The following is a 24,747-nucleotide window of genomic DNA, read 5'->3' as shown; positions in this document are numbered from 1 at the left end:
GGGTGAAGCGTCTGGATCCTGCTTCCTTCTGTGCGGCTCTGGATCCGGGATCTGCCCCGGCTCAGCTGTCCGGATCCAGCGTTATCGCCCTGGGCGCGGGATTCCCGTAAAGTCTTGTGAAATCCAAGGATTCGTTTTAACTCTACGTTTACTAGACGTCTCTCTATAAACAATAAGGGGCGTCAGGAATTATGCATCCAGCTCGGGACTGAACACTACTCCTTGACCCCGGGGTCCGGCTGTGCATATGGCGGTATTTAGCAGTGCTGATGTTCTCCGATGGCAGCGGACGCCTCCATTCGAGGGCTGCACTTCAGGCCTCTATTGACTCGGAGCATTAAAGAATCGAGAATTCTAACCCCCGTCGTCTCTGGCCTCGAACAATGGGGGCGATTGGCTTTGGCAGACTTCATTTTCATAGTGGGGTCTTTTGTGAGTCTCCAGTGACCATTAAAAGCCCATTCGGGGGTCTCTGCGCAGCTGGTTTTTAATACTCTGGGGCCTTTATGATGTAAAATGGGGCCCGGCGGGAGACGCTCCGGATTAGCCGCCACAAAGACCTCTAAAGGCTCCTCGCCGCCATTCACACATTGTGTCCTTCAAGTGTCTAATGCTGCAGAAAAAAATCCCTATCGGTCCCACAGAGGTGAACTCAGGCGCGGGGTCGGAGCGGCGCCTTCCTGCGCGGCCGCAGAGCGGATCCCGCATCAATGGCGCAAGGCCCCCGGCTCCGCCGAGGAGTGAGAAGTGCCGTGGCGGATCCAGTGTCAGTCCCCCTGCAAAAAAGGGTTAAAAAATGTGGGGCGGCCGAACACGGCAGCAGCGCGGTGAAGGGGACGGGGAGCAAGTAGCCGAAATCCCCCCACGTTACAGAGCGCTGTCATTTCAAGGCTGCATGTACCGTCTGATAGTCCGGAAGTCTGGCCGAGCGATGCCGGATCAGCAGGACGTCACGAAGCACTGCATGACTCCCATAACTAGAGACCCTGCTAGTCAGATCCATGGCGAGAGGGATGTGTTCTGCCAGGAGGGGGCGCTCTCGCAGTACAGAATGCTTGTGGACGGTTTTTGTTTTTCGGCCGCCCTCATTACAATGTCTGAATTTAAAGTAACATCAATGAAAGTCGGGGGGGGGGGGGGGGAAGAGGAGAGAGAGGAGAGAGGGGAGAGAGGGGAGAGAGGAGAGAGAGGAGAGAGGGGAGAGAGGAGAGAGGAGAGAGGAGAGAGGGGAGAGAGGAGAGAGGAGAGAGGAGAGAGGAGAGAGGAGAGAGGAGAGAGGAGAGAGGGGAGAGGAGAGAGGAGAGAGGGGAGAGGAGAGAGGAGAGAGGAGAGAGAAGAGAGAAGAGAGAAGAGAGAAGAGAGAAGAGAGAAGAGAGAAGAGAGAAGAGAGAAGAGAGAAGAGAGAAGAGAGAGGGGAGAGGGGAGAGGGGAGAGGGGAGAGGGGAGAGGGGAGAGGAGAGAGGGGAGAGGGGAGAGGGGAGAGGAGAGAGGAGAGAGGGGAGAGGGGAGAGGGGAGGGGAGAGGGGAGAGGGGAGGGAGAGAGAGGAGAGAGGGGAGAGGGGAGAGGGGAGAGGAGAGAGGGGAGAGGGGAGAGGGGAGAGGGGAGAGGGGAGAGGGGAGAGGGGAGAGGGGAGGGGAGAGAGGAGAGAGGAGAGAGGGGAGAGGAGAGAGGAGAGAGGGGAGAGGGGAGAGGAGAGAGGGGAGAGGGGAGAGGGGAGAGGAGAGAGGGGAGAGGGGACAGGGGAGAGGAGAGAGGGGAGAGGGGAGAGGGGAGAGGGGAGAGGAGAGGAGAGGAGAGGGGAGGGGAGAGGAGAGGGGAGAGGGGAGAGGGGAGAGAGGAGAGAGGGGAGAGGAGAGAGGAGAGAGGGGAGAGGGGAGAGGGGAGAGGGGAGGGGAGAGAGGGGAGAGGGGAGAGGGGAGAGGAGAGAGGGGAGAGGGGAGAGGAGAGAGGAGAGAGGAGAGAGGGGAGAGGGGAGAGGGGAGGGGAGAGAGGAGAGAGGAGAGAGGAGAGAGGGGAGAGGAGAGAGGAGAGAGGAGAGAGGGGAGAGGAGAGAGGAGAGAGGGGAGAGGGGAGAGGAGAGAGGGGAGAGGGGAGAGGGGAGAGGAGAGAGGGGAGAGGGGACAGGGGAGAGGAGAGAGGGGAGAGGGGAGAGGGGAGAGAGGGGAGAGGAGAGGAGAGGGGAGGGGAGAGGAGAGGGGAGAGGGGAGAGGGGAGAGGGGAGAGGAGAGAGGAGAGAGGAGAGAGGGGAGAGGGGAGAGGGGAGAGGGGAGGGGAGAGGGGAGGGGAGAGAGGGGAGAGGGGAGAGGGGAGAGGAGAGAGGGGAGAGGGGAGAGGAGAGAGGAGAGAGGAGAGAGGGGAGAGGGGAGAGGGGAGGGGAGAGGGAGGAGAGAGGAGAGAGGAGAGAGGGGAGAGGAGAGAGGAGAGAGGAGAGAGGGGAGAGGAGAGAGGGGAGAGGGGAGAGGGGAGAGGAGAGAGGGGAGAGGAGAGAGGGGAGAGGGGAGAGGGGAGAGGAGAGAGGAGAGAGGAGAGAGGGGACAGGGGAGAGGGGACAGGGGAGAGGAGAGAGGGGAGAGGGGAGAGGGGAGAGGGGAGAGGAGAGGAGAGGGGAGGGGAGAGGAGAGGGGAGAGGGGAGAGGGGAGAGGGGAGAGGGGAGAGGGGAGAGGAGAGAGGAGAGAGGAGAGAGGAGAGAGGGGAGAGGAGAGAGGGGAGAGGAGAGAGGGGAGAGGGGAGAGGGGAGAGGGGAGAGGGGAGGGGAGGGGAAAGGGGAGGGGAGAGGAGAGAGGAGAGAGGAGAGAGGAGAGAGGGGAGAGGGGAGAGGGGAGAGGGGAGAGGAGAGAGGAGAGAGGGGGAGAGGGGAGAGGAGAGAGGAGAGAGGGGAGAGAGGAGAGAGGGGAGAGGGGAGAGGAGAGAGGGAGAGAGGAGAGAGGAGAGAGGAGAGAGGGGAGGAGAGAGGGGAGAGGAGAGAGGAGAGAGGGGAGAGGAGAGAGGGAGAGGAGAGAGGAGAGAGGGGAGAGGGGAGAGGGGAGAGGGGAGAGGAGAGAGGGAGGAGAGAGGAGAGAGGGGAGAGGAGAGAGGAGAGAGGAGAGAGGGGAGAGGAGAGGAGAGGAGAGGGGAGGGGAGAGGAGAGGGGAGGGGAGAGGAGAGGAGAGAGGAGAGAGAGGAGAGGGGAGAGGAGAGGAGAGAGGAGAGAGGGGAGAGGAGAGAGGAGAGAGGAGAGGGGAGAGGGGAGAGGGGAGAGGAGAGGGGGGGAGAGGAGAGAGGGGAGAGGGGAGAGGAGAGGGGAGAGGAGACAGGAGAGGGGAGAGGAGACAGGAGAGGAGAGAGGAGAGAGGAGAGGAGAGAGGGGAGGAGAGGGGAGAGGGGAGAGGAGAGGGGAGAGGAGGGGGGAGAGGAGGGGGGGTGAGGGCGTGGGGGTGAGGAGGGGGGAGGAGGGGGGGTGAGGGGAGAGGAGAGGGGGGGGGCGAGGGGAGAGGGCGCCGCAGACGCCGGCTTGTTTGGGGGAATAGTCAATGATGTGTAAAAGTGACAATCTAGGGGAAAAAACTGCTGTGTGCATGTGACATTGTAACCACCGGGGGCGCTGTTCTCTGGCTCCCGCACTAGAGCTCCTGGCCATTAGTGTGAGCGGGGATGAACGGGGCGAGACTCCGAGGCTGTGAAACGCCGACTTCAGCCTGATCCAATCTATTTACTTAACTCCGATTTCTCGGCGGCGTCTAGGGACATTCTTCTTTGCGGCTCATTTACCCGTCGACCGTGACGCACGAGGTGTCGGGGATGAGGGTCAGATGTTCTCTCCATAAGGGGCTGCCATCCGTGGCGGATTATGGAAGCCATGCTGCCCGGTCGGCTGGTCATTACCTCTCAGGAACAAAGAGCCTGCAGAAGGCCTGTCAGATCCAATGAGCGTCACCGTGTGCGAATGTTTACACGCCAGGGAACGCCGTGAAGGGAAGTCACAATGAAGGGGATTACAAGAGATGTTTACAACCATCGCCACGCTGGACAGGCGGAGCGCTCCGATGCCGCCGGGTACGGGAACCCTGCGGCTCTGTGCAGCAGTGACTGTGCCCCAGACGGCTCCGACATGACGGAGAATACAAGGAAGAGGCGGGGGGCTTCACTACAATCCCCCCACAGTCACCAAGAAATGTGCGACCTGCGGCTACACCCGACTGATGGCGACTACGGACACATCACGGCGCGCGTCGGGCTCCCAGCCTGTGGCCACGCGTCAGGGTGCTGGTTCTTACCGCATCGGTTCTCCACGCGGATCTGCCCGCTGCCGCACGGCTCCTGGGCTTCGGGCGATCGGGGCATCTTCTTAGACACCTCAAAGTCTTTCCCGGACAGTCGAACATGGAAGTGGTCCTTGCTGATCGCTTTCCGCAGGGTCCGGATTGTTTTGCGTAGCCTTTTTTCGGCTTTTCCACGCACACAGCTGAGACTGCAGGTTTCTGAAATAGAAGGGCGTTGTATAAGTATTAACACCCTGGAGCATTCAGCAGAGGGTTGTATTAACACGGGGCCTTGTGCCGAGAACCATCACCTGACATATCTCAAAACACAGAATCCAAAACAGGAGACACACGTGACCGAGACAGAAGCGGGAAAGAAAGAGCGCAGCGAGCGAAGCCGGGAGACATCGTCCAACCAACCTGTCGCCTCCTTCGGGTTTACATCCAGCTCCAGCTGAGCGCTGACGAGCGTCTCACCGGCAGAGGGCTTCCGTCCGCTCGGCCGTCTCTTGCACGTTATGTTGACGAAGGAAAGACTTTCGTAGACGTGAGACTGTCTCTCTGCGCGGAAAGAGGAGATGAAAGAGACGCGGCAGACGAGACAGTGCCCCGCGACGGTAATGACAGAGTCTGAGATAAAAGGAACCGGATACAATGTAACAATCTCCCACCCCAGTATCCTGATCCCCCGGCTCTCAGCCTCTCCTTACAGACAGTGCGGACCCCCAAAACACAGGATCCCCTCCCCGAAATCCACTCAGCGCTGTGAGACCATGTGTGACAGTGTACGATATAACGATAATGACTATTATAAGACAGCCAAGAAATATCAACCCGTGTCATCAGTCACTGCGCACAGAACACTAGAGACCCCCGGAGCGACAGAGACCCCAACACTGCTGTAATATGGGAGCGGCTGTATAGAATATCTCCGGGGGTTATATCAGTACTGGAGCGTTATAAGAGGGGCTGATATCAGTCACATATGGTGTAATGTCTGGGGGTTATATCAGTGCTGGAGCGTTATAAGAGGGGCTGATATCAGTCACATATGGTGTAATGTCTGGAGGTTATATCAGTACTGGAGCGTTATAAGAGGGGCTGATATCAGTCACATATGGGGTAATGTCTGGAGGTTATATCAGTGCTGGAGCGTTATAAGAGGAGCTGATATCAGTCACATATGGTGTAATGTCTGGAGGTTATATCAGTACTGGAGCGTTATAAGAGAGGCTGATATCAGTCACATATGGTGTAATGTCTGGGGGTTATATCAGTGCTGGAGCATTATAAGAGGGGCTGATATCAGTCACATATGGTGTAATGTCTGGGGGATATATCAGTACTGGAGCGTTATAAGAGAGGCTGATATCAGTCACATATGGTGTAATGTCTGGAGGTTATATCAGTACTGGAGCGTTATAAGAGAGGCTGATATCAGTCACATATGGTGTAATGTCTGGGGGTTATATCAGTGCTGGAGCGTTATAAGAGGGGCTGATATCAGTCACATATGGTGTAATGTCTGGGGGATATATCAGTACTGGAGCGTTATAAGAGGGCCTGATATCAGTCACATATGGTGTAATGTCTGGGGGTTATATCAGTACTGGAACGTTATAAGAGGGGCTGATATCAGTCACATATGGTGTAATGTCTGGAGGTTATCTCAGTACTGGAGCGTTATAACAGGGGCTGATATCAGTCACATATGGTGTAATGTCTGGGGGTTATATCAGTACTGGAGCGTTATAAGAGGTGCTGATATCAGTCACATATGGTGTAATGTCTGGGGGTTATATCAGTACTGGAGCGTTATAACAGGGGCTGATATCAGTCATATATGGTGTAATGTCTGGGGGTTATATCAGTACTGGAGCGTTATAACAGGGGCTGATATCAGTCACATATGGTGTAATGTCTGGAGGTTATCTCAGTACTGGAGCGTTATAACAGGGGCTGATATCAGTCACATATGATGTAATGTATGGAGGTTATATCAGTACTGGAGCATTATAAGAGGGGCTGATATCAGTCACATATGGTGTAATGTCTGGGGGTTATATCAGTACTGGAGCATTATAAGAGGGGCTGATATCAGTCACATATGATGTAATGTCTGGAGGTTATATCAGTACTGGAGCATTATAAGAGGGGCTGATATCAGTCACATATGGTGTAATGTCTGGGGGTTATATCAGTACTGGAGCATTATAAGAGGGGCTGATATCAGTCACATATGGTGTAATGTCTGGGGGTTATATCAGTACTGGAGCATTATAAGAGGGGCTGATATCAGTCACATATGGTGTAATGTCTGGGGGTTATATCAGTACTGGAGCGTTATAAGAGGGGCTGATATCAGTCACATATGGTGTAATGTCTGGGGGTTATATCAGTACTGGAGCGTTATAAGAGGTGCTGATATCAGTCACATATGGTGTAATGTCTGGAGGTTATATCAGTACTGGAGCATTATAAGAGGGGCTGATATCAGTCACATATGATGTAATGTCTGGGGGTTATATCAGTACTGGAGCGTTATAAGAGGGCCTGATATCAGTCACATATGGTGTAATGTCTGGGGGTTATATCAGTACTGGAGCGTTATAAGAGGGGCTGATATCAGTCACATATGGTGTAATGTCTGGGGGTTATATCAGTGCTGGAGCGTTATAAGAGGGGCTGATATCAGTCACATATGGTGTAATGTCTGGGGGTTATATCAGTACTGGAGCGTTATAAGAGGGGCTGATATCAGTCACATATGGTGTTATGTCTGGGGGTTATATCAGTACTGGAGCATTATAAGAGGGGCTGATATCAGTCACATATGGTGTAATGTCTGGGGGTTATATCAGTACTGGAGCATTATAAGAGGGGCTGATATCAGTCACATATGGTGTAATGTCTGGGGGTTATATCAGTACTGGAGCATTATAAGAGGGGCTGATATCAGTCACATATGGTGTAATGTCTGGGGGTTATATCAGTACTGGAGCATTATAAGAGGGGCTGATATCAGTCACATATGGTGTAATGTCTGGAGGTTGTATCAGTACTGGAGCATTATAAGAGGGGCTGATATCAGTCACATATGGTGTAATGTCTGGGGGTTATATCAGTACTGGAGCATTATAAGAGGGGCTGATATCAGTCAAATATGGTGTAATGTCTGGGGGTTATATCAGTACTGGAGCATTATAAGAGGGGCTGATATCAGTCACATATGGTGTAATGTCTGGGGATTATATCAGTACTGGAGCGTTATAAGAGGGGCTGATATCAGTCACATATGGTGTAATGTATGGAGGTTATATCAGTACTGGAGCATTATAAGAGGGGCTGATATCAGTCACATATGGTGTAATGTCTGGAGGTTGTATCAGTACTGGAGCATTATAAGAGGGGCTGATATCAGTCACATATGGTGTAATGTCTGGGGGTTATATCAGTACTGGAGCGTTATAAGAGGGGCTGATATCAGTCACATATGGTGTAATGTATGGAGGTTATATCAGTACTGGAGCATTATAAGAGGGGCTGATATCAGTCACATATGGTGTAATGTCTGGGGGTTATATCAGTACTGGAGCATTATAAGAGGGGCTGATATCAGTCACATATGGTGTAATGTCTGGAGGTTGTATCAGTACTGGAGCATTATAAGAGGGGCTGATATCAGTCACATATGGTGTAATGTCTGGGGGTTATATCAGTACTGGAGCGTTATAAGAGGGGCTGATATCAGTCACATATGGTGTAATGTATGGAGGTTATATCAGTACTGGAGCATTATAAGAGGGGCTGATATCAGTCACATATGGTGTAATGTCTGGGGGTTATATCAGTACTGGAGCGTTATAAGAGGGGCTGACATCAGTCACATATGGTGTAATGTCTGGGGGTTATATCAGTACTGGAGTGTTATAAGAGGGGCTGATATCAGTCACATATGGTGTAATGTCTGGAGGTTATATCAGTACTGGAGCATTATAAGAGGGGCTGATATCAGTCACATATGGTGTAATGTCTGGGGGTTATATCAGTACTGGAGCGTTATAAGAGGGGCTGACATCAGTCACATATGATGTAATGTCTGGGGGTTATATCAGTACTGGAGTGTTATAAGAGGGGCTGATATCAGTCACATATGGTGTAATGTCTGGAGGTTATATCAGTACTGGAGCGTTATAAGAGGGGCTGATATCAGACACATATGGTGTAATGTCTGGGGGTTATATCAGTACTGGAGCATTATAAGAGGGGCTGATATCAGTCACATATGGTGTAATGTCTGGAGGTTATATCAGTACTGGAGCGTTATAAGAGGGGCTGATATCAGACACATATGGTGTAATGTCTGGGGGTTATATCAGTACTGGAGCGTTATAAGAGGGGCTGATATCAGTCACATATGGTGTAATGTCTGGGGGTTATATCAGTACTGGAGCGTTATAAGAGGGGCTGATATCAGTCACATATGGTGTAATGTCTGGCGGTTATATCAGCACTGGAGCGTTATAAGAGGGGCTGATATCAGTCACATATATATATATGCAGATCTGTGTATATAACAGGGTTGGCGGTGGGCTGGGAGGTAATATACTGTAGTCACATATAATAAATATCTAACACCTTAATAACATCAGTATTACATCTCCGGCCTCCTCAGCCATTAAGCTTGGTTCTAATTGAGTAGATGACAAGTGCAGCCGCCATTACTGCTGTTCAGGGTCAGGTACCCAGCTTTTCTAGAGCCAGACACTGGGTCTCCCCCGGGGTTCTGTCATAGTGGCCATATTGGTGGTCATGCAGCTTTCCCAGACATTGGCTGCAGATCAGCGTTTCGGGGGCGCCGGTACCTGCCAGTCTCTGCTGAGCGGGGCTCTGGTGCAGCTCCGTCCTCTTCACCCGGCACACGCCGTCATTCAGCTTCAGGGTGACGCTCACCCGCACCACATCTACGAGCAGAAAGGGAATGTTGGGCTTCGGGCGCACACAGATTTTTGGAGCCTCTACTCATCAATAAATGCTGGAACATCACTCAGAAAACCCTGGAGAGACGCCTCCTATTCACCCCAAACTGAGCCCCGACCAATCACAAGGCTGCAAAAAACTTTCCAAAAACTCTTCAAAGAAAAGTTCTCCCAAAATTTCTCCAAAGAAACGCGTTTCCTGAAGCCTCAAAAAAGCTCAGTCTGCACAACACCCGAAAATCTGCCACCAACGGGGACGGAGAGTGGTGGACGCGCAGACTCCCATCGCTCCGAGCATTACTACTCCTGATTCTTCTCCCCAGTAGTTCTAACATCGGAGATGATCATTTCTGCAGATTTCCCGGCCAGATTATATCAGAGGGGCTGCAGACCCCAACCCGGCCCTGACACTGTCACCCAGCTTTCCCAGAATCTGACAACAGTAAGGACCCCACCATCATATCAGAAGAGGACGCCTGTGGGGTTCAGGCTTTCTGGAGATGTTTGGGGTGGAGCGGCAGACTGTCTGCTGTGGGGTCCCGACACCCGTCATCCCCATCCTGCCATGCCGTGTGGGAGGCTTCAGGTGACGGCGGCTCCTGACTCTTAGAAATATCCCGGCTCAGTGATAAAACCGACAAATCTGAGAAATGGAGACACCAGATCTCACAGAAAGGATCCCAAACAGCACAAAATAGAGACCGGCTCCCCTCCCCAATGGTCAGACTAATGCGTCCAGCCGACAGCTGCTCTTCCAGCGCCCGGCGCACAAGTGAGCACTCAGCCCTGGCTCTCTGGCTGTGTCCTCAATGGGGTGAGGGGAGTAGAACACTGCAAGACACTACTGTTCCCATCAAGACCCCGATGTCTTCCTCCTCCTCCAAACCTCGCTGTTCCCTTCCTCCAGACCCCTTTGTCGTCCTCCTCCTCCTCCAGACCCCTTTGTCGTCGTCCTCCTCCTCCTCCTCCAGACCCCTCTGTCCTCCTCCTCCAGACCCCTCTGTCCTCCTCCTCCAGACCCGTCGTCCTTCTCCTCCAGACCCCTCTGTTGTCCTCCTCCTCCTCCAGACCCTTCTGTCGTCCTCCTCCTCCTCCAGACCCCTCTGTCGTCCTCCTCCTCCTCCAGACCCCTCTGTCGTCCTCCTCCTCCAGACCCCTCTGTCGTCCTCCTCCAGACCCCTCTGTCGTCGTCCTCCTCCTCCTCCTCCTCCAGACCCCTGTCGTCGTCCTCCTCCTCCTCCAGACCCCTCTGTCGTCGTCCTCCTCCTCCTCCAGACCCCTCTGTCGTCGTCCTCCTCCTCCTCCAGACCCCTCTGTCGTCGTCCTCCTCCTCCTCCAGACCCCTCTGTCGTCGTCCTCCTCCTCCTCCAGACCCCTCTGTCGTCGTCCTCCTCCTCCTCCAGACCCCTCTGTCGTCGTCCTCCTCCTCCTCCTCCAGACCCCTCTGTCGTCGTCCTCCTCCTCCTCCTCCAGACCCCTCTGTCGTCGTCCTCCTCCTCCAGACCCCTCTGTCGTCGTCCTCCTCCTCCTCCTCCTCCAGACCACTCTGTCCTCCTCCTCGAGACCCCTCTGTCGTCGTCCTCCTCCTCCAGACCCCTCTGTCCTCCTCCTCCAGACCCCTCTGTCCTCCTCCTCCTCCAGACCCGTCCTCCTCCTCCAGACCCCTCTGTCATCGTCCTCCAGACCTCTCTGTCATCCTCCTCCTCCTCCAGACCCCTCTGTCGTCCTCCTCCAGACCCCTCTGTCGTCCTCCTCCAGACCCCTGTCGTCCTCCTCCAGACCCCTCTGTCATCTTCCTCCTCCTCCAGACCCCTCTGTCGTCCTCCTCCTCCAGACCCCTCTGTCGTCCTCCTCCTCCTCCAGACCCCTCTGTCGTCCGCCTCCTCCTCCAGACCCCTCTGTCGTCCTCCTCCTCCTCCAGACCCCTCTGTCGTCCGCCTCCTCCTCCAGACCCCTCTGTCCTCCTCCTCTTCCGGACCCCTCGGTCCTGCTCCACCAGACCCCTCTGTCGTCCTCCTCCTCCTCCAGACCCCTCTGTCGTCCTCCTCCTCCTCCAGACCCCTCTGTCGTCCTCCTCCTCCTCCAGACCCCTCTGTCATCCTCCTCCAGACCCCTCTGTCGTCCGCCTCCTCCTCCAGACCCCTCTGTCCTCCTCCTCCTCCGGACCCCTCGGTCCTCCTCCTCCAGACCCCTCTGTCGTTCTCCTCCTCCTCCAGACCCCTCTGTCGTTCTCCTCCTCCTCCTCCAGACCCCTCTGTCGTTCTCCTCCTCCTCCTCCAGACCCCTCTGTCATCCTCCTCCAGACCCCTCGGTCCTCCTCCTCCAGACCCCTCTGTCGTTCTCCTCCTCCTCCAGACCCCTCTGTCCTCCTCCTCCAGACCCCTCTGTCCTCCAGACCCCTCTGTTCTCCTCCAGACCCCTTTGTCCTCCTCCAGACCCCTCTGTCCTCCACCTATTCCAGAACCCTCTGTCCTCCTCCTCCTCCAGACCCCTCTGTCCTCCTCCTCCTCCAGACCCCTCTGTCCTCCAGACCCCTCTGTTCTCCTCCTCCTCCTCCAGACCCTTCTGTCCTCCTCCTCCTCCAGACCCCTCTGTCCTCCAGACCCCTCAGTCCTCCTCCTCCTATTCCAGAACCCTGTCCTCCTCCAGACCCCTCTGTCCTCCTCCAGACCCCTCTGTCCTCCTCCTCCTCCAGACCCCTCTGTCCTCCTCCTCCTCCAGACCCCACTGTCGTCCTCCTCCTTCTCCAGACCCCTCTGTCGTCCTCCTCCTTCTCCAGACCCCTATGTCCTCCTTCTCCAGACCCCTGTCCTCCTCCAGACCCCTCTGTCGTTCTCCTCCTCCTCCAGACCCCTCTGTCGTCCAGACCCCTCTGTTCTCCTCCTCCTCCAGACCCCTCTGTCCTCCAGACCCCTCAGTCCTCCTCCAATTCCAGAACCCTGTCCTCCTCCAGACCCCTCTGTCCTCCTCCAGACCCCTCTGTCCTCCTCCTCCTCCAGACCCCTCTGTCCTCCTCCTCCTCCAGACCCCTCTGTCCTCCTCCTCCTCCAGACCCCACTGTCCTCCTCCTCCTTCTCCAGACCCCACTGTCCTCCTCCTCCTTCTCCAGACCCCTCTGTCGTCCTCCTCCTTCTCCAGACCCCTCTGTCGTCCTCCTCCTTCTCCAGACCCCTCTGTCGTCCTCCTCCTTCTCCAGACCCCTGTCCTCCTCCAGACCCCTCTGTCGTTCTCCTCCTCCTCCAGACCCCTCTGTCGTCCAGACCCCTCTGTTCTCCTCCTCCTCCAGACCCCGCTGTCCTCCTCCAGACCCCTCTGTCCTCCTCCAGACCCTTCTGTCCTCCTCCAGACCCTTCTGTCCTCCTCCAGACCCTTCTGTCCTCCTCCTATTCCAGACCCCTCTGTCCTCCTCCTATTCCAGACCCCTCTGTCCTCCTCCTATTCCAGACCCCTCTGTCCTCCTCCTCCTCCAGACCCCTCTGTCCTCCTCCAGACCCCTCTGTCCTCCTCCAGACCCTTCTGTCCTCCTCCTATTCCAGACCCCTCTGTCCTCCTCCTATTCAAGACCCCTTTGTCCTCCTCCAGACCCCTCAGCCCTCCTCCTCCTCCAGACCCCTCAGTCCTCCTCCTCCTCCAGACCCCTCAGTCCTCCTCCTCCTCCAGACCCCTGTCTTCCTCCTCCAGACCCCTCTGTCTTCCTCCTCCAGACCCCTCTGTCTTCCTCCTCCAGACCCCTCTGTCTTCCTCCTCCAGACCCCTCTGTCTTCCTCCTCCTCCTCCAGACCCCTCTGTTGTCCTCTTCCTCCTCCAGACCCCTCTGTTGTCCTCTTCCTCCTCCAGACCCCTCTGTTGTCCTCTTCCTCCTCCAGACCCCTCTGTCTTCCTCCTCCTCCTCCAGACCCCTCTGTCTTCCTCCTCCTCCTCCAGACCCCTCTGTCTTCCTCCTCCTCCTCCAGACCCCTCTGTCTTCCTCCTCCTCCTCCAGACCCCTCTGTTGTCCTCCTCCTCCTCCCGACCCCTCTGTTGTCCTCCTCCTCCTCCAGACACTCATGCCTGATCCTTCTTTTCTTGACATCATCTGGTGCCTTGGGAAACAGACAGAAGATCACCACGCATTAGATGGTCAGATGATCCTACCAAAAATCACCAGGTTTTGCCTTTTTAAAAAAAAAAAAAAAAAAAAAAAAATGTGTTTGGAGCTGCAGCCTCTATTCTGAGGAGTGGAAGCATTTACATCAGAATAATCTAATATAAAATGTGTAGAAAGTAACAAACAGACAAACATTCCACAAAGTAATCATGGTGGCGTCCGGTTACCTGAACTGAGCGTTTCATTGCTCTTTGAATTTTTCCCTTTCCCACAAGTGATTATGTAAGAATCCTGCAGACCTAATGAGGAGGAAAAGGAATATTCATTGAAACGTCATAGTACAACCATCGGGGTGAGTGCAGCTCTGGAGGATAATACAGGATGTAACTCAGGATCAGTAATGTATGTACACAGTGACTGCACCAGCAGAATAGTGAGTGCAGCTCTGGAGTATAATACAGGAGGTAACTCAGGATCAGTAATGTATGTACACAGTGACTGCACCAGCAGAATAGTGAGTGCAGCTCTGGAGTATAAAACAGGGTGTAACTCAGGATCAGTAATGTAATGTATGTACACAGTGACTGCACCAGCAGAATAGTGAGTGCAGCTCTGGAGTATAAAACAGGGTGTAACTCAGGATCAGTAATGTATGTACACAGTGACTGCACCAGCAGAATAGTGAGTGCAGCTCTGGAGGATAATACAGCAGGTAACTCAGGATCAGTAATGTAATGTATGTACAAAGTGACTGCACCAGCAGAATAGTGAGTGCAGCTCTGGAGGATAATACAGGAGGTAACTCAGGATCAGTAATGTAATGTATGTACAAAGTGACTGCACCAGTAGAATAGTGAGTGCAGCTCTGGAGTATAATACAGGAGGTAACTCAGGATCAGTAATGTATGTACACAGTGACTGCACCAGCAGAATAGTGAGTGCAGCTCTGGAGTATAATACAGGAGGTAACTCAGGATCAGTAATGTATGTACACAGTGACTGCACCAGCAGAATAGTGAGTGCAGCTCTGGAGTATAATACAGGAGGTAACTCAGGATCAGTAATGTATGTACACAGTGACTGCACCAGCAGAATAGTGAGTGCAGCTCTGGAGTATAAAACAGGGTGTAACTCAGGATCAGTAATGTAATGTATGTACACAGTGACTGCACCAGCAGAATAGTGAGTGCAGCTCTGGAGTATAAAACAGGGTGTAACTCAGGATCAGTAATGTATGTACACAGTGACTGCACCAGCAGAATAGTGAGTGCAGCTCTGGAGGATAATACAGCAGGTAACTCAGGATCAGTAATGTAATGTATGTACAAAGTGACTGCACCAGCAGAATAGTGAGTGCAGCTCTGGAGGATAATACAGGAGGTAACTCAGGATCAGTAATGTAATGTATGTACAAAGTGACTGCACCAGTAGAATAGTGAGTGCAGCTCTGGAGTATAATACAGGATGTATCTGAGGATCAGTAATGTATGTACACAGTGACTGCACCAGCAGAATAGTGAGTGCAGCTCTGGGGTATAATACAGGAGGTAACTCAGGATCAGTAATGTAATGTATGTACACAGTGATTGCACCAGCAGAATAGTGAGTGCAGCTCTGGGGTATAATACAGGAAGTAACTTAGGATCAGTAATGTATGTACACAGTGACTGCACCAGCAGAATAGTGAGCGCAGCTCTTGAGTATAATACAGGAGGTAACTCAGGATCAGTAATGTAAAGTATGTATATAGTGACTGTACCAGCAGAATAGTGAGTGCAGCTCTGGGGTATAATACAGGATCTAACTCAGGATCAGTAATGTATGTACACAGTGACTGCACCAGCAGAATAGTGAGTGCAGCTCTGGGGTATAATACATGATGTAATTCAGGATCAGTAATGTAATGTATGTACACAGTGACTGCACCAACAGAATAGTGAGTGCAGCTCTGGGGTATAATACAGGATGTAACTTAGGATCAGTAATGTAATGTATGTACACAGTGACTGCACCAGCAGAATAGTGAGTGCAGCTCTGGAGTATAATACAGGATGTAACTCAGGATCAGTAATGTAATGTATGTACACAGTGACTGCACCAACAGAATAGTGAGTGCAGCTCTGGGGTATAATACAGGATGTAACTCAGGATCAGTAATGTAATGTATGTACACAGTGACTGCACCAGCAGAATAGTGAGTGCAGCTCTGGAGTATAATACAGGATGTAACTCAGGATCAGTAATGTAATGTATGTACACAGTGACTGCACCAACAGAATAGTGAGTGCAGCTCTGGGGTATAATACAGGATGTAACTCAGGATCAGTAATGTAATGTATGTACAAAGTGACTGCACCAGTAGAATAGTGAGTGCAGCTCTGGAGTATAATACAGGAGGTAACTCAGGATCAGTAATGTATGTACACAGTGACTGCACCAGCAGAATAGTGAGTGCAGCTCTGGAGTATAATACAGGAGGTAACTCAGGATCAGTAATGTATGTACACAGTGACTGCACCAGCAGAATAGTGAGTGCAGCTCTGGAGTATAATACAGGAGGTAACTCAGGATCAGTAATGTATGTACACAGTGACTGCACCAGCAGAATAGTGAGTGCAGCTCTGGAGTATAAAACAGGGTGTAACTCAGGATCAGTAATGTAATGTATGTACACAGTGACTGCACCAGCAGAATAGTGAGTGCAGCTCTGGAGTATAAAACAGGGTGTAACTCAGGATCAGTAATGTATGTACACAGTGACTGCACCAGCAGAATAGTGAGTGCAGCTCTGGAGGATAATACAGCAGGTAACTCAGGATCAGTAATGTAATGTATGTACAAAGTGACTGCACCAGCAGAATAGTGAGTGCAGCTCTGGAGGATAATACAGGAGGTAACTCAGGATCAGTAATGTAATGTATGTACAAAGTGACTGCACCAGTAGAATAGTGAGTGCAGCTCTGGAGTATAATACAGGAGGTAACTCAGGATCAGTAATGTATGTACACAGTGACTGCACCAGCAGAATAGTGAGTGCAGCTCTGGAGTATAATACAGGAGGTAACTCAGGATCAGTAATGTATGTACACAGTGACTGCACCAGCAGAATAGTGAGTGCAGCTCTGGAGTATAATACAGGAGGTAACTCAGGATCAGTAATGTATGTACACAGTGACTGCACCAGCAGAATAGTGAGTGCAGCTCTGGAGTATAAAACAGGGTGTAACTCAGGATCAGTAATGTAATGTATGTACACAGTGACTGCACCAGCAGAATAGTGAGTGCAGCTCTGGAGTATAAAACAGGGTGTAACTCAGGATCAGTAATGTATGTACACAGTGACTGCACCAGCAGAATAGTGAGTGCAGCTCTGGAGGATAATACAGCAGGTAACTCAGGATCAGTAATGTAATGTATGTACAAAGTGACTGCACCAGCAGAATAGTGAGTGCAGCTCTGGAGGATAATACAGGAGGTAACTCAGGATCAGTAATGTAATGTATGTACAAAGTGACTGCACCAGTAGAATAGTGAGTGCAGCTCTGGAGTATAATACAGGATGTATCTGAGGATCAGTAATGTATGTACACAGTGACTGCACCAGCAGAATAGTGAGTGCAGCTCTGGGGTATAATACAGGAGGTAACTCAGGATCAGTAATGTAATGTATGTACACAGTGATTGCACCAGCAGAATAGTGAGTGCAGCTCTGGGGTATAATACAGGAAGTAACTTAGGATCAGTAATGTATGTACACAGTGACTGCACCAGCAGAATAGTGAGCGCAGCTCTTGAGTATAATACAGGAGGTAACTCAGGATCAGTAATGTAAAGTATGTATATAGTGACTGTACCAGCAGAATAGTGAGTGCAGCTCTGGGGTATAATACAGGATCTAACTCAGGATCAGTAATGTATGTACACAGTGACTGCACCAGCAGAATAGTGAGTGCAGCTCTGGGGTATAATACATGATGTAATTCAGGATCAGTAATGTAATGTATGTACACAGTGACTGCACCAACAGAATAGTGAGTGCAGCTCTGGGGTATAATACAGGATGTAACTCAGGATCAGTAATGTAATGTATGTACACAGTGACTGCACCAGCAGAATAGTGAGTGCAGCTCTGGAGTATAATACAGGATGTAACTCAGGATCAGTAATGTAATGTATGTACACAGTGACTGCACCAACAGAATAGTGAGTGCAGCTCTGGGGTATAATACAGGATGTAACTCAGGATCAGTAATGTAATGTATGTACACAGTGACTGCACCAGCAGAATAGTGAGTGCAGCTCTGGAGTATAATACAGGATGTAACTCAGGATCAGTAATGTAATGTATGTACACAGTGACTGCACCAACAGAATAGTGAGTGCAGCTCTGGGGTATAATACAGGATGTAACTCAGGATCAGTAATGTAATGTATGTACACAGTGACTGCACCAGCAGAATAGTGAGTGCAGCTCTGGGGTATAATACATGATGTAATTCAGGATCAGTAATGTAATGTATGTACACAGTGACTGCACCAACAGAATAGTGAGTGCAGCTCTGGGGTATAATACAGGATGTAACTTAGGATCAGTAATGTAATGTATGTACACAGTGACTGCACCAGCAGAATAGTGAGTGCAGCTCTGGAGTATAATACAGGATGTAACTCAGGATCAGTAATGTAATGTATGTACACAGTGACTGCACCAACAGAATAGTGAGTGCAGCTCTGGGGTATAATACAGGATGTAACTCAGGATCAGTAATGTAATGTATGTACACAGTGACTGCACCAGCAGAATAGTGAGTGCAGCTCTGGAGTATAATACAGGATGTAACTCAGGATCAGTAATGTAATGTATGTACACAGTGACTGCACCAACAGAATAGTGAGTGCAGCTCTGGGGTATAATACAGGATGTAACTCAGGATCAGTAATGTAATGTATGTACAAAGTGACTGCACCAGTAGAATAGTGAGTGCAGCTCTGGAGTATAATACAGGAGGTAACTCAGGATCAGTAATGTATGTACACAGTGACTGCACCAGCAGAATAGTGAGTGCAGCTCTGGAGTATAATACAGGAGGTAACTCAGGATCAGTAATGTATGTACACAGTGACTGCACCAGCAGAATAGTGAGTGCAGCTCTGGAGTATAATACAGGAGGTAACTCAGGATCAGTAATGTATGTACACAGTGACTGCACCAGCAGAATAGTGAGTGCAGCTCTGGAGTATAAAACAGGGTGTAACTCAGGATCAGTAATGTAATGTATGTACACAGTGACTGCACCAGCAGAATAGTGAGTGCAGCTCTGGAGTATAAAACAGGGTGTAACTCAGGATCAGTAATGTATGTACACAGTGACTGCACCAGCAGAATAGTGAGTGCAGCTCTGGAGGATAATACAGCAGGTAACTCAGGATCAGTAATGTAATGTATGTACAAAGTGACTGCACCAGCAGAATAGTGAGTGCAGCTCTGGAGGATAATACAGGAGGTAACTCAGGATCAGTAATGTAATGTATGTACAAAGTGACTGCACCAGTAGAATAGTGAGTGCAGCTCTGGAGTATAATACAGGAGGTAACTCAGGATCAGTAATGTATGTACACAGTGACTGCACCAGCAGAATAGTGAGTGCAGCTCTGGAGTATAATACAGGAGGTAACTCAGGATCAGTAATGTATGTACACAGTGACTGCACCAGCAGAATAGTGAGTGCAGCTCTGGAGTATAATACAGGAGGTAACTCAGGATCAGTAATGTATGTACACAGTGACTGCACCAGCAGAATAGTGAGTGCAGCTCTGGAGTATAAAACAGGGTGTAACTCAGGATCAGTAATGTAATGTATGTACACAGTGACTGCACCAGCAGAATAGTGAGTGCAGCTCTGGAGTATAAAACAGGGTGTAACTCAGGATCAGTAATGTATGTACACAGTGACTGCACCAGCAGAATAGTGAGTGCAGCTCTGGAGGATAATACAGCAGGTAACTCAGGATCAGTAATGTAATGTATGTACAAAGTGACTGCACCAGCAGAATAGTGAGTGCAGCTCTGGAGGATAATACAGGAGGTAACTCAGGATCAGTAATGTAATGTATGTACAAAGTGACTGCACCAGTAGAATAGTGAGTGCAGCTCTGGAGTATAATACAGGATGTATCTGAGGATCAGTAATGTATGTACACAGTGACTGCACCAGCAGAATAGTGAGTGCAGCTCTGGGGTATAATACAGGAGGTAACTCAGGATCAGTAATGTAATGTATGTACACAGTGATTGCACCAGCAGAATAGTGAGTGCAGCTCTGGGGTATAATACAGGAAGTAACTTAGGATCAGTAATGTATGTACACAGTGACTGCACCAGCAGAATAGTGAGCGCAGCTCTTGAGTATAATACAGGAGGTAACTCAGGATCAGTAATGTAAAGTATGTATATAGTGACTGTACCAGCAGAATAGTGAGTGCAGCTCTGGGGTATAATACAGGATCTAACTCAGGATCAGTAATGTATGTACACAGTGACTGCACCAGCAGAATAGTGAGTGCAGCTCTGGGGTATAATACATGATGTAATTCAGGATCAGTAATGTAATGTATGTACACAGTGACTGCACCAACAGAATAGTGAGTGCAGCTCTGGGGTATAATACAGGATGTAACTCAGGATCAGTAATGTAATGTATGTACACAGTGACTGCACCAGCAGAATAGTGAGTGCAGCTCTGGAGTATAATACAGGATGTAACTCAGGATCAGTAATGTAATGTATGTACACAGTGACTGCACCAACAGAATAGTGAGTGCAGCTCTGGGGTATAATACAGGATGTAACTCAGGATCAGTAATGTAATGTATGTACACAGTGACTGCACCAGCAGAATAGTGAGTGCAGCTCTGGAGTATAATACAGGATGTAACTCAGGATCAGTAATGTAATGTATGTACACAGTGACTGCACCAACAGAATAGTGAGTGCAGCTCTGGGGTATAATACAGGATGTAACTCAGGATCAGTAATGTAATGTATGTACACAGTGACTGCACCAGCAGAATAGTGAGTGCAGCTCTGGAGTATAATACAGGATGTAACTCAGGATCAGTAATGTAATGTATGTACACAGTGACTGCACCAGCAGAATAGTGAGTGCAGCTCTGGAGTAAAATGCAGGATAAGTGATGTATGCGGTGACAGTACTGATTATGTAGAATAATTAGTTATATGATGTAATGTTGATGCTAATGAGTGGCTACATCGGAGCAGTAACAATCAGACATGCAGTAGCTGATATGGGCAGAGGAGTGCAGTATGATTCATACGTCTGTCGGTGTTTAGTATCTAGTACACTAATAAGTTACCATCAGAATTGGATCTGACTGTACAGAATAGTTCCATCACTGAAGTGGTCCAGGCCGCTGAGATCTATGGTGCTGTTTGATGAGATGTCTGCCTGTGACATGAAGGGAACAGTCACTTACCAGGGACGTGATAGATGTGGGACTGGCAGTTTATGAGGCAGCGCTCGCTTCCACCATTCTTTACGCATTGCAGAACGGCCTTTTGGGGCGCAGAGTCCATAATGGGGCTCTCCACCTCTGAGCAAGATAAAAGCAGAAATCGAGATTTCACAACACTGGCGAGCAACGTCCTCCTTTACCCCGAAGACACATGGTCAGCAAAACTCTAACATTTCTGCAAACACCATAGAGTGGAAAGAAGTTACAGGGTCAATAGCCAAAAACCACGTAAATGTGGATAATGCAGAAAAAGAACATCCCACTATAAAAGCTAAACACATCACATAAAAGAAGACAAAAACCGACACACATAAAACGCCCTAACAGCAAAGTGACATGGAAAGAATCAAAAATACATTTAATAGTAGAAATGTAACAAATGTAATATTTAATCACATAAAATAGAAATATACAAAAAACAAATATATGAAAAATAAAATTTAAAAAATAAAATCACAAACTAGTAAAAAATATATAGAAATAATAGCTTATTATTCTAGCAGCCCCATCTTCACCGTGGTCCGGGGCGTTTGTAGCCTGCACCCGGGCTTGTTCTCTCACCTCCAGGGATCCCATCACTCAGGATATGTGTCAGAAAAGTGACTGCGCGGGCTCCATGGTTTATGCGCGGTGGTCTCGCCCGTGGAGGCCAGGGGTCACCAGATACAGCGGGGCTCATAAACATGGACATATTTGATTTGCAGCCATAACATAAAAACAATGGTCAGAAGTGGCCGGGAGCGGAGCCGGCGCTCGCCCCATTGTGTCCGTCCCGGACTGAACCCGCGGAGTTTGTGTGACGCCTTTGTTGCCATCTGAGATGGTCGCAGCGGCACAAATCCATTTTTTCTATAGGCGCCTATTCTATGTGACCTTGTGTCAGCGCAGGAATTTGCAGATGTTTAACCTGTTGATTGCCGGCGCCCGCTGTAGATGTGACTCCCAGCATGCACTGGAGTAAGGATACGCGACAGCGTTAGTAATCCCATGAACGTGGAGCATGCAGGGAGGTCACGTGAAGTATCTCCTGTGTTCTGGGCTATGGAAATAATCCCCCGATCCTGAGACCACCCCGTCCCTACTGCAGGGGACATCACACAGGACAAGTCCGGAGGGTCTACGGGCACCGAGACGTCTTACCCACGCAGTCCTTGCGGTTCCAGTGCAGCTTGAAGCGAGGGGGGCACTGGCAGTAATAATCCCCCGCTGTATTCACACACGCGTGTTCACAGCCCCCGTTATTGAGGCTGCATTCATTCATGTCTAGAAAAAAGGGAAAAAAATAAAGATTAAGCCGGCTCACTGCTGCCCTGAAACACTGAAACGCTCTGTGCTGCTGGAATCCCGGCCTCCTATACTATTCTGTATCCTCCCATAGGACCAGCTCACTGCTGCCCTGAAACACTCTGTGCTGCTGGAATCCCGGCCTCCAATACTATTCTGTATCCTCCCATAGGACATGCTCACTGCTGCCCTGAAACACTGAAACGCTCTGTGCTGCTGGAATCCCGGCCTCCTATACTATTCTGTATCCTCCCATAGGACCAGCTCACTGCTGCCCTGAAACGCTCTGTGCTGCTGGAATCCCGGCCTCCTATACTATTCTGTGACCTCCCATAGGATATGCTCACTGCTGCCCTGAAACACTGAAACGCTCTGTGCTGCTGGAATCCCGGCCTCCTATACTATTCTGTATCCTCCCATAGGACATGCTCACTGCTGCCCTGAAACGCTCTGTGCTGCTGGAATCCCGGCCTCCTATACTATTCTGTATCCTCCCATAGGACCAGCTCACTGCTGCCCTAAAACGCTCTGTGCTGCTGGAATCCCGGCCTCCTATACTATTCTGTATCCTCCCATAGGACCAGCTCACTGCTGCCCTGAAACACTCTGTGCTGCTGGAATCCCGGCCTCCTATACTATTCTGTATCCTCCCATAGGACATGCTCACTGCTGCCCTGAAACGCTCTGTGCTGCTGGAATCCCGGCCTCCTATACTATTCTGTATCCTCCCATAGGACATGCTCACTGCTGCCCTGAAACGCTCTGTGCTGCTGGAATCCCGGCCTCCTATACTATTCTGTATCCTCCCATAGGACCAGCTCACTGCTGCCCTGAAACGCTCTGTGCTGCTGGAATCCCGGCCTCCTATACTATTCTGTATCCTCCCATAGTACATGCTCACTGCTGCCCTGAAACACTCTGTGCTGCTGGAATCCCGGCCTCCTATACTATTCTGTATCCTCCCATAATACATGCTCACTGCTGCCCTGAAACACTCTGTGCTGCTGGAATCCCAGCCTTCTATACTATTCTGTATCCTCCCATAGGAGCAGCTCACTGCTGCCCTGAAATACTCTGTGCTGCTGGAATCCCGGCCTCCTATACTATTCTGTGACCTCCCATAGGACATGCTCACTGCTGCCCTGAAACACTCTGTGCTGCTGGAATCCCGGCCTCCTATACTATTCTGTGACCTCCCATAGGACATGCTCACTGCTGCCCTGAAACACTCTGTGCTGCTGGAATCCTGGCCTCCTATACTATTCTGTATCCTCCCATAGGACCAGCTCACTGCTGCCCTGAAACACTCTGTGCTGCTGGAATCCCGGCCTCCTATACTATTCTGTATCCTCCCATAGGACATGCTCACTGCTGCCCTGAAACACTCTGTGCTGCTGGAATCCCGGCCTCCTATACTATTCTGTGACCTCCCATAGGATATGCTCACTGCTGCCCTGAAACACTGAAACGCTCTGTGCTGCTGGAATCCCGGCCTCCTATACTATTCTGTATCCTCCCATAGGACATGCTCACTGCTGCCCTGAAACGCTCTGTGCTGCTGGAATCCCGGCCTCCTATACTATTCTGTATCCTCCCATAGGACCAGCTCACTGCTGCCCTGAAACGCTCTGTGCTGCTGGAATCCCGGCCTCCTATACTATTCTGTATCCTCCCATAGGACCAGCTCACTGCTGCCCTGAAACACTCTGTGCTGCTGGAATCCCGGCCTCCTATACTATTCTGTATCCTCCCATAGGACATGCTCACTGCTGCCCTGAAACGCTCTGTGCTGCTGGAATCCCGGCCTCCTATACTATTCTGTATCCTCCCATAGGACATGCTCACTGCTGCCCTGAAACGCTCTGTGCTGCTGGAATCCCGGCCTCCTATACTATTCTGTATCCTCCCATAGGACCAGCTCACTGCTGCCCTGAAACGCTCTGTGCTGCTGGAATCCCGGCCTCCTATACTATTCTGTATCCTCCCATAGTACATGCTCACTGCTGCCCTGAAACACTCTGTGCTGCTGGAATCCCGGCCTCCTATACTATTCTGTATCCTCCCATAATACATGCTCACTGCTGCCCTGAAACACTCTGTGCTGCTGGAATCCCAGCCTTCTATACTATTCTGTATCCTCCCATAGGAGCAGCTCACTGCTGCCCTGAAATACTCTGTGCTGCTGGAATCCCGGCCTCCTATACTATTCTGTGACCTCCCATAGGACATGCTCACTGCTGCCCTGAAACACTCTGTGCTGCTGGAATCCCGGCCTCCTATACTATTCTGTGACCTCCCATAGGACATGCTCACTGCTGCCCTGAAACACTCTGTGCTGCTGGAATCCCGGCCTCCTATACTATTCTGTATCCTCCCATAGGACATGCTCACTGCTGCCCTGAAACACTCTGTGCTGCTGGAATCCCGGCCTCCTATACTATTCTGTATCCTCCCATAGTACATGCTTACTGCTGCCCTGAAACACTCTGTGCTGCTGGAATCCCGGCCTCCTATACTATTCTGTATCCTCCCATAGGATCAGCTCACTGCTGCCCTGAAACACTGAAACGCTCTGTGCTGCTGGAATCCCAGCCTCCTATACTATTCTGTATCCTCCCATAGGA

The 24,747-nt window shown here is 50.8% G+C and overlaps 1 protein-coding gene across 5 annotated transcripts in view; it reads right to left on the bottom strand.

The window, feature by feature from the left end:
* The window catches only part of SCUBE2 (signal peptide, CUB domain and EGF like domain containing 2), an 84,391-nt gene that overhangs the window by 12,190 nt on the left and 47,454 nt on the right, over nt 1-24,747 (bottom strand). For all 5 annotated transcript variants that reach the window (XM_073545182.1, XM_073545180.1, XM_073545181.1 and 2 more), the window contains 6 exons: nt 21,980-22,102; nt 20,801-20,917; nt 13,534-13,605; nt 9,106-9,204; nt 4,661-4,801; nt 4,256-4,459 (listed from right to left, as the gene is read on the bottom strand). In XM_073545182.1, the coding sequence (XP_073401283.1) occupies nt 4,256-4,459; nt 4,661-4,801; nt 9,106-9,204; nt 13,534-13,605; nt 20,801-20,917; nt 21,980-22,102 (756 nt within the window). The remainder of the gene's footprint in view (nt 1-4,255; nt 4,460-4,660; nt 4,802-9,105; nt 9,205-13,533; nt 13,606-20,800; nt 20,918-21,979; nt 22,103-24,747) is intronic.

This window comes from Dendrobates tinctorius, unplaced genomic scaffold (assembly GCF_039654945.1).
Source record: "Dendrobates tinctorius isolate UK_male_01 unplaced genomic scaffold, ASM3965494v1 ptg000142l, whole genome shotgun sequence".
NCBI classification, from domain to species: domain Eukaryota; kingdom Metazoa; phylum Chordata; class Amphibia; order Anura; family Dendrobatidae; genus Dendrobates; species Dendrobates tinctorius.
Note: the sequence above shows the minus strand (reverse complement) of the source record. Positions and strands in the feature narration are given on the sequence as shown.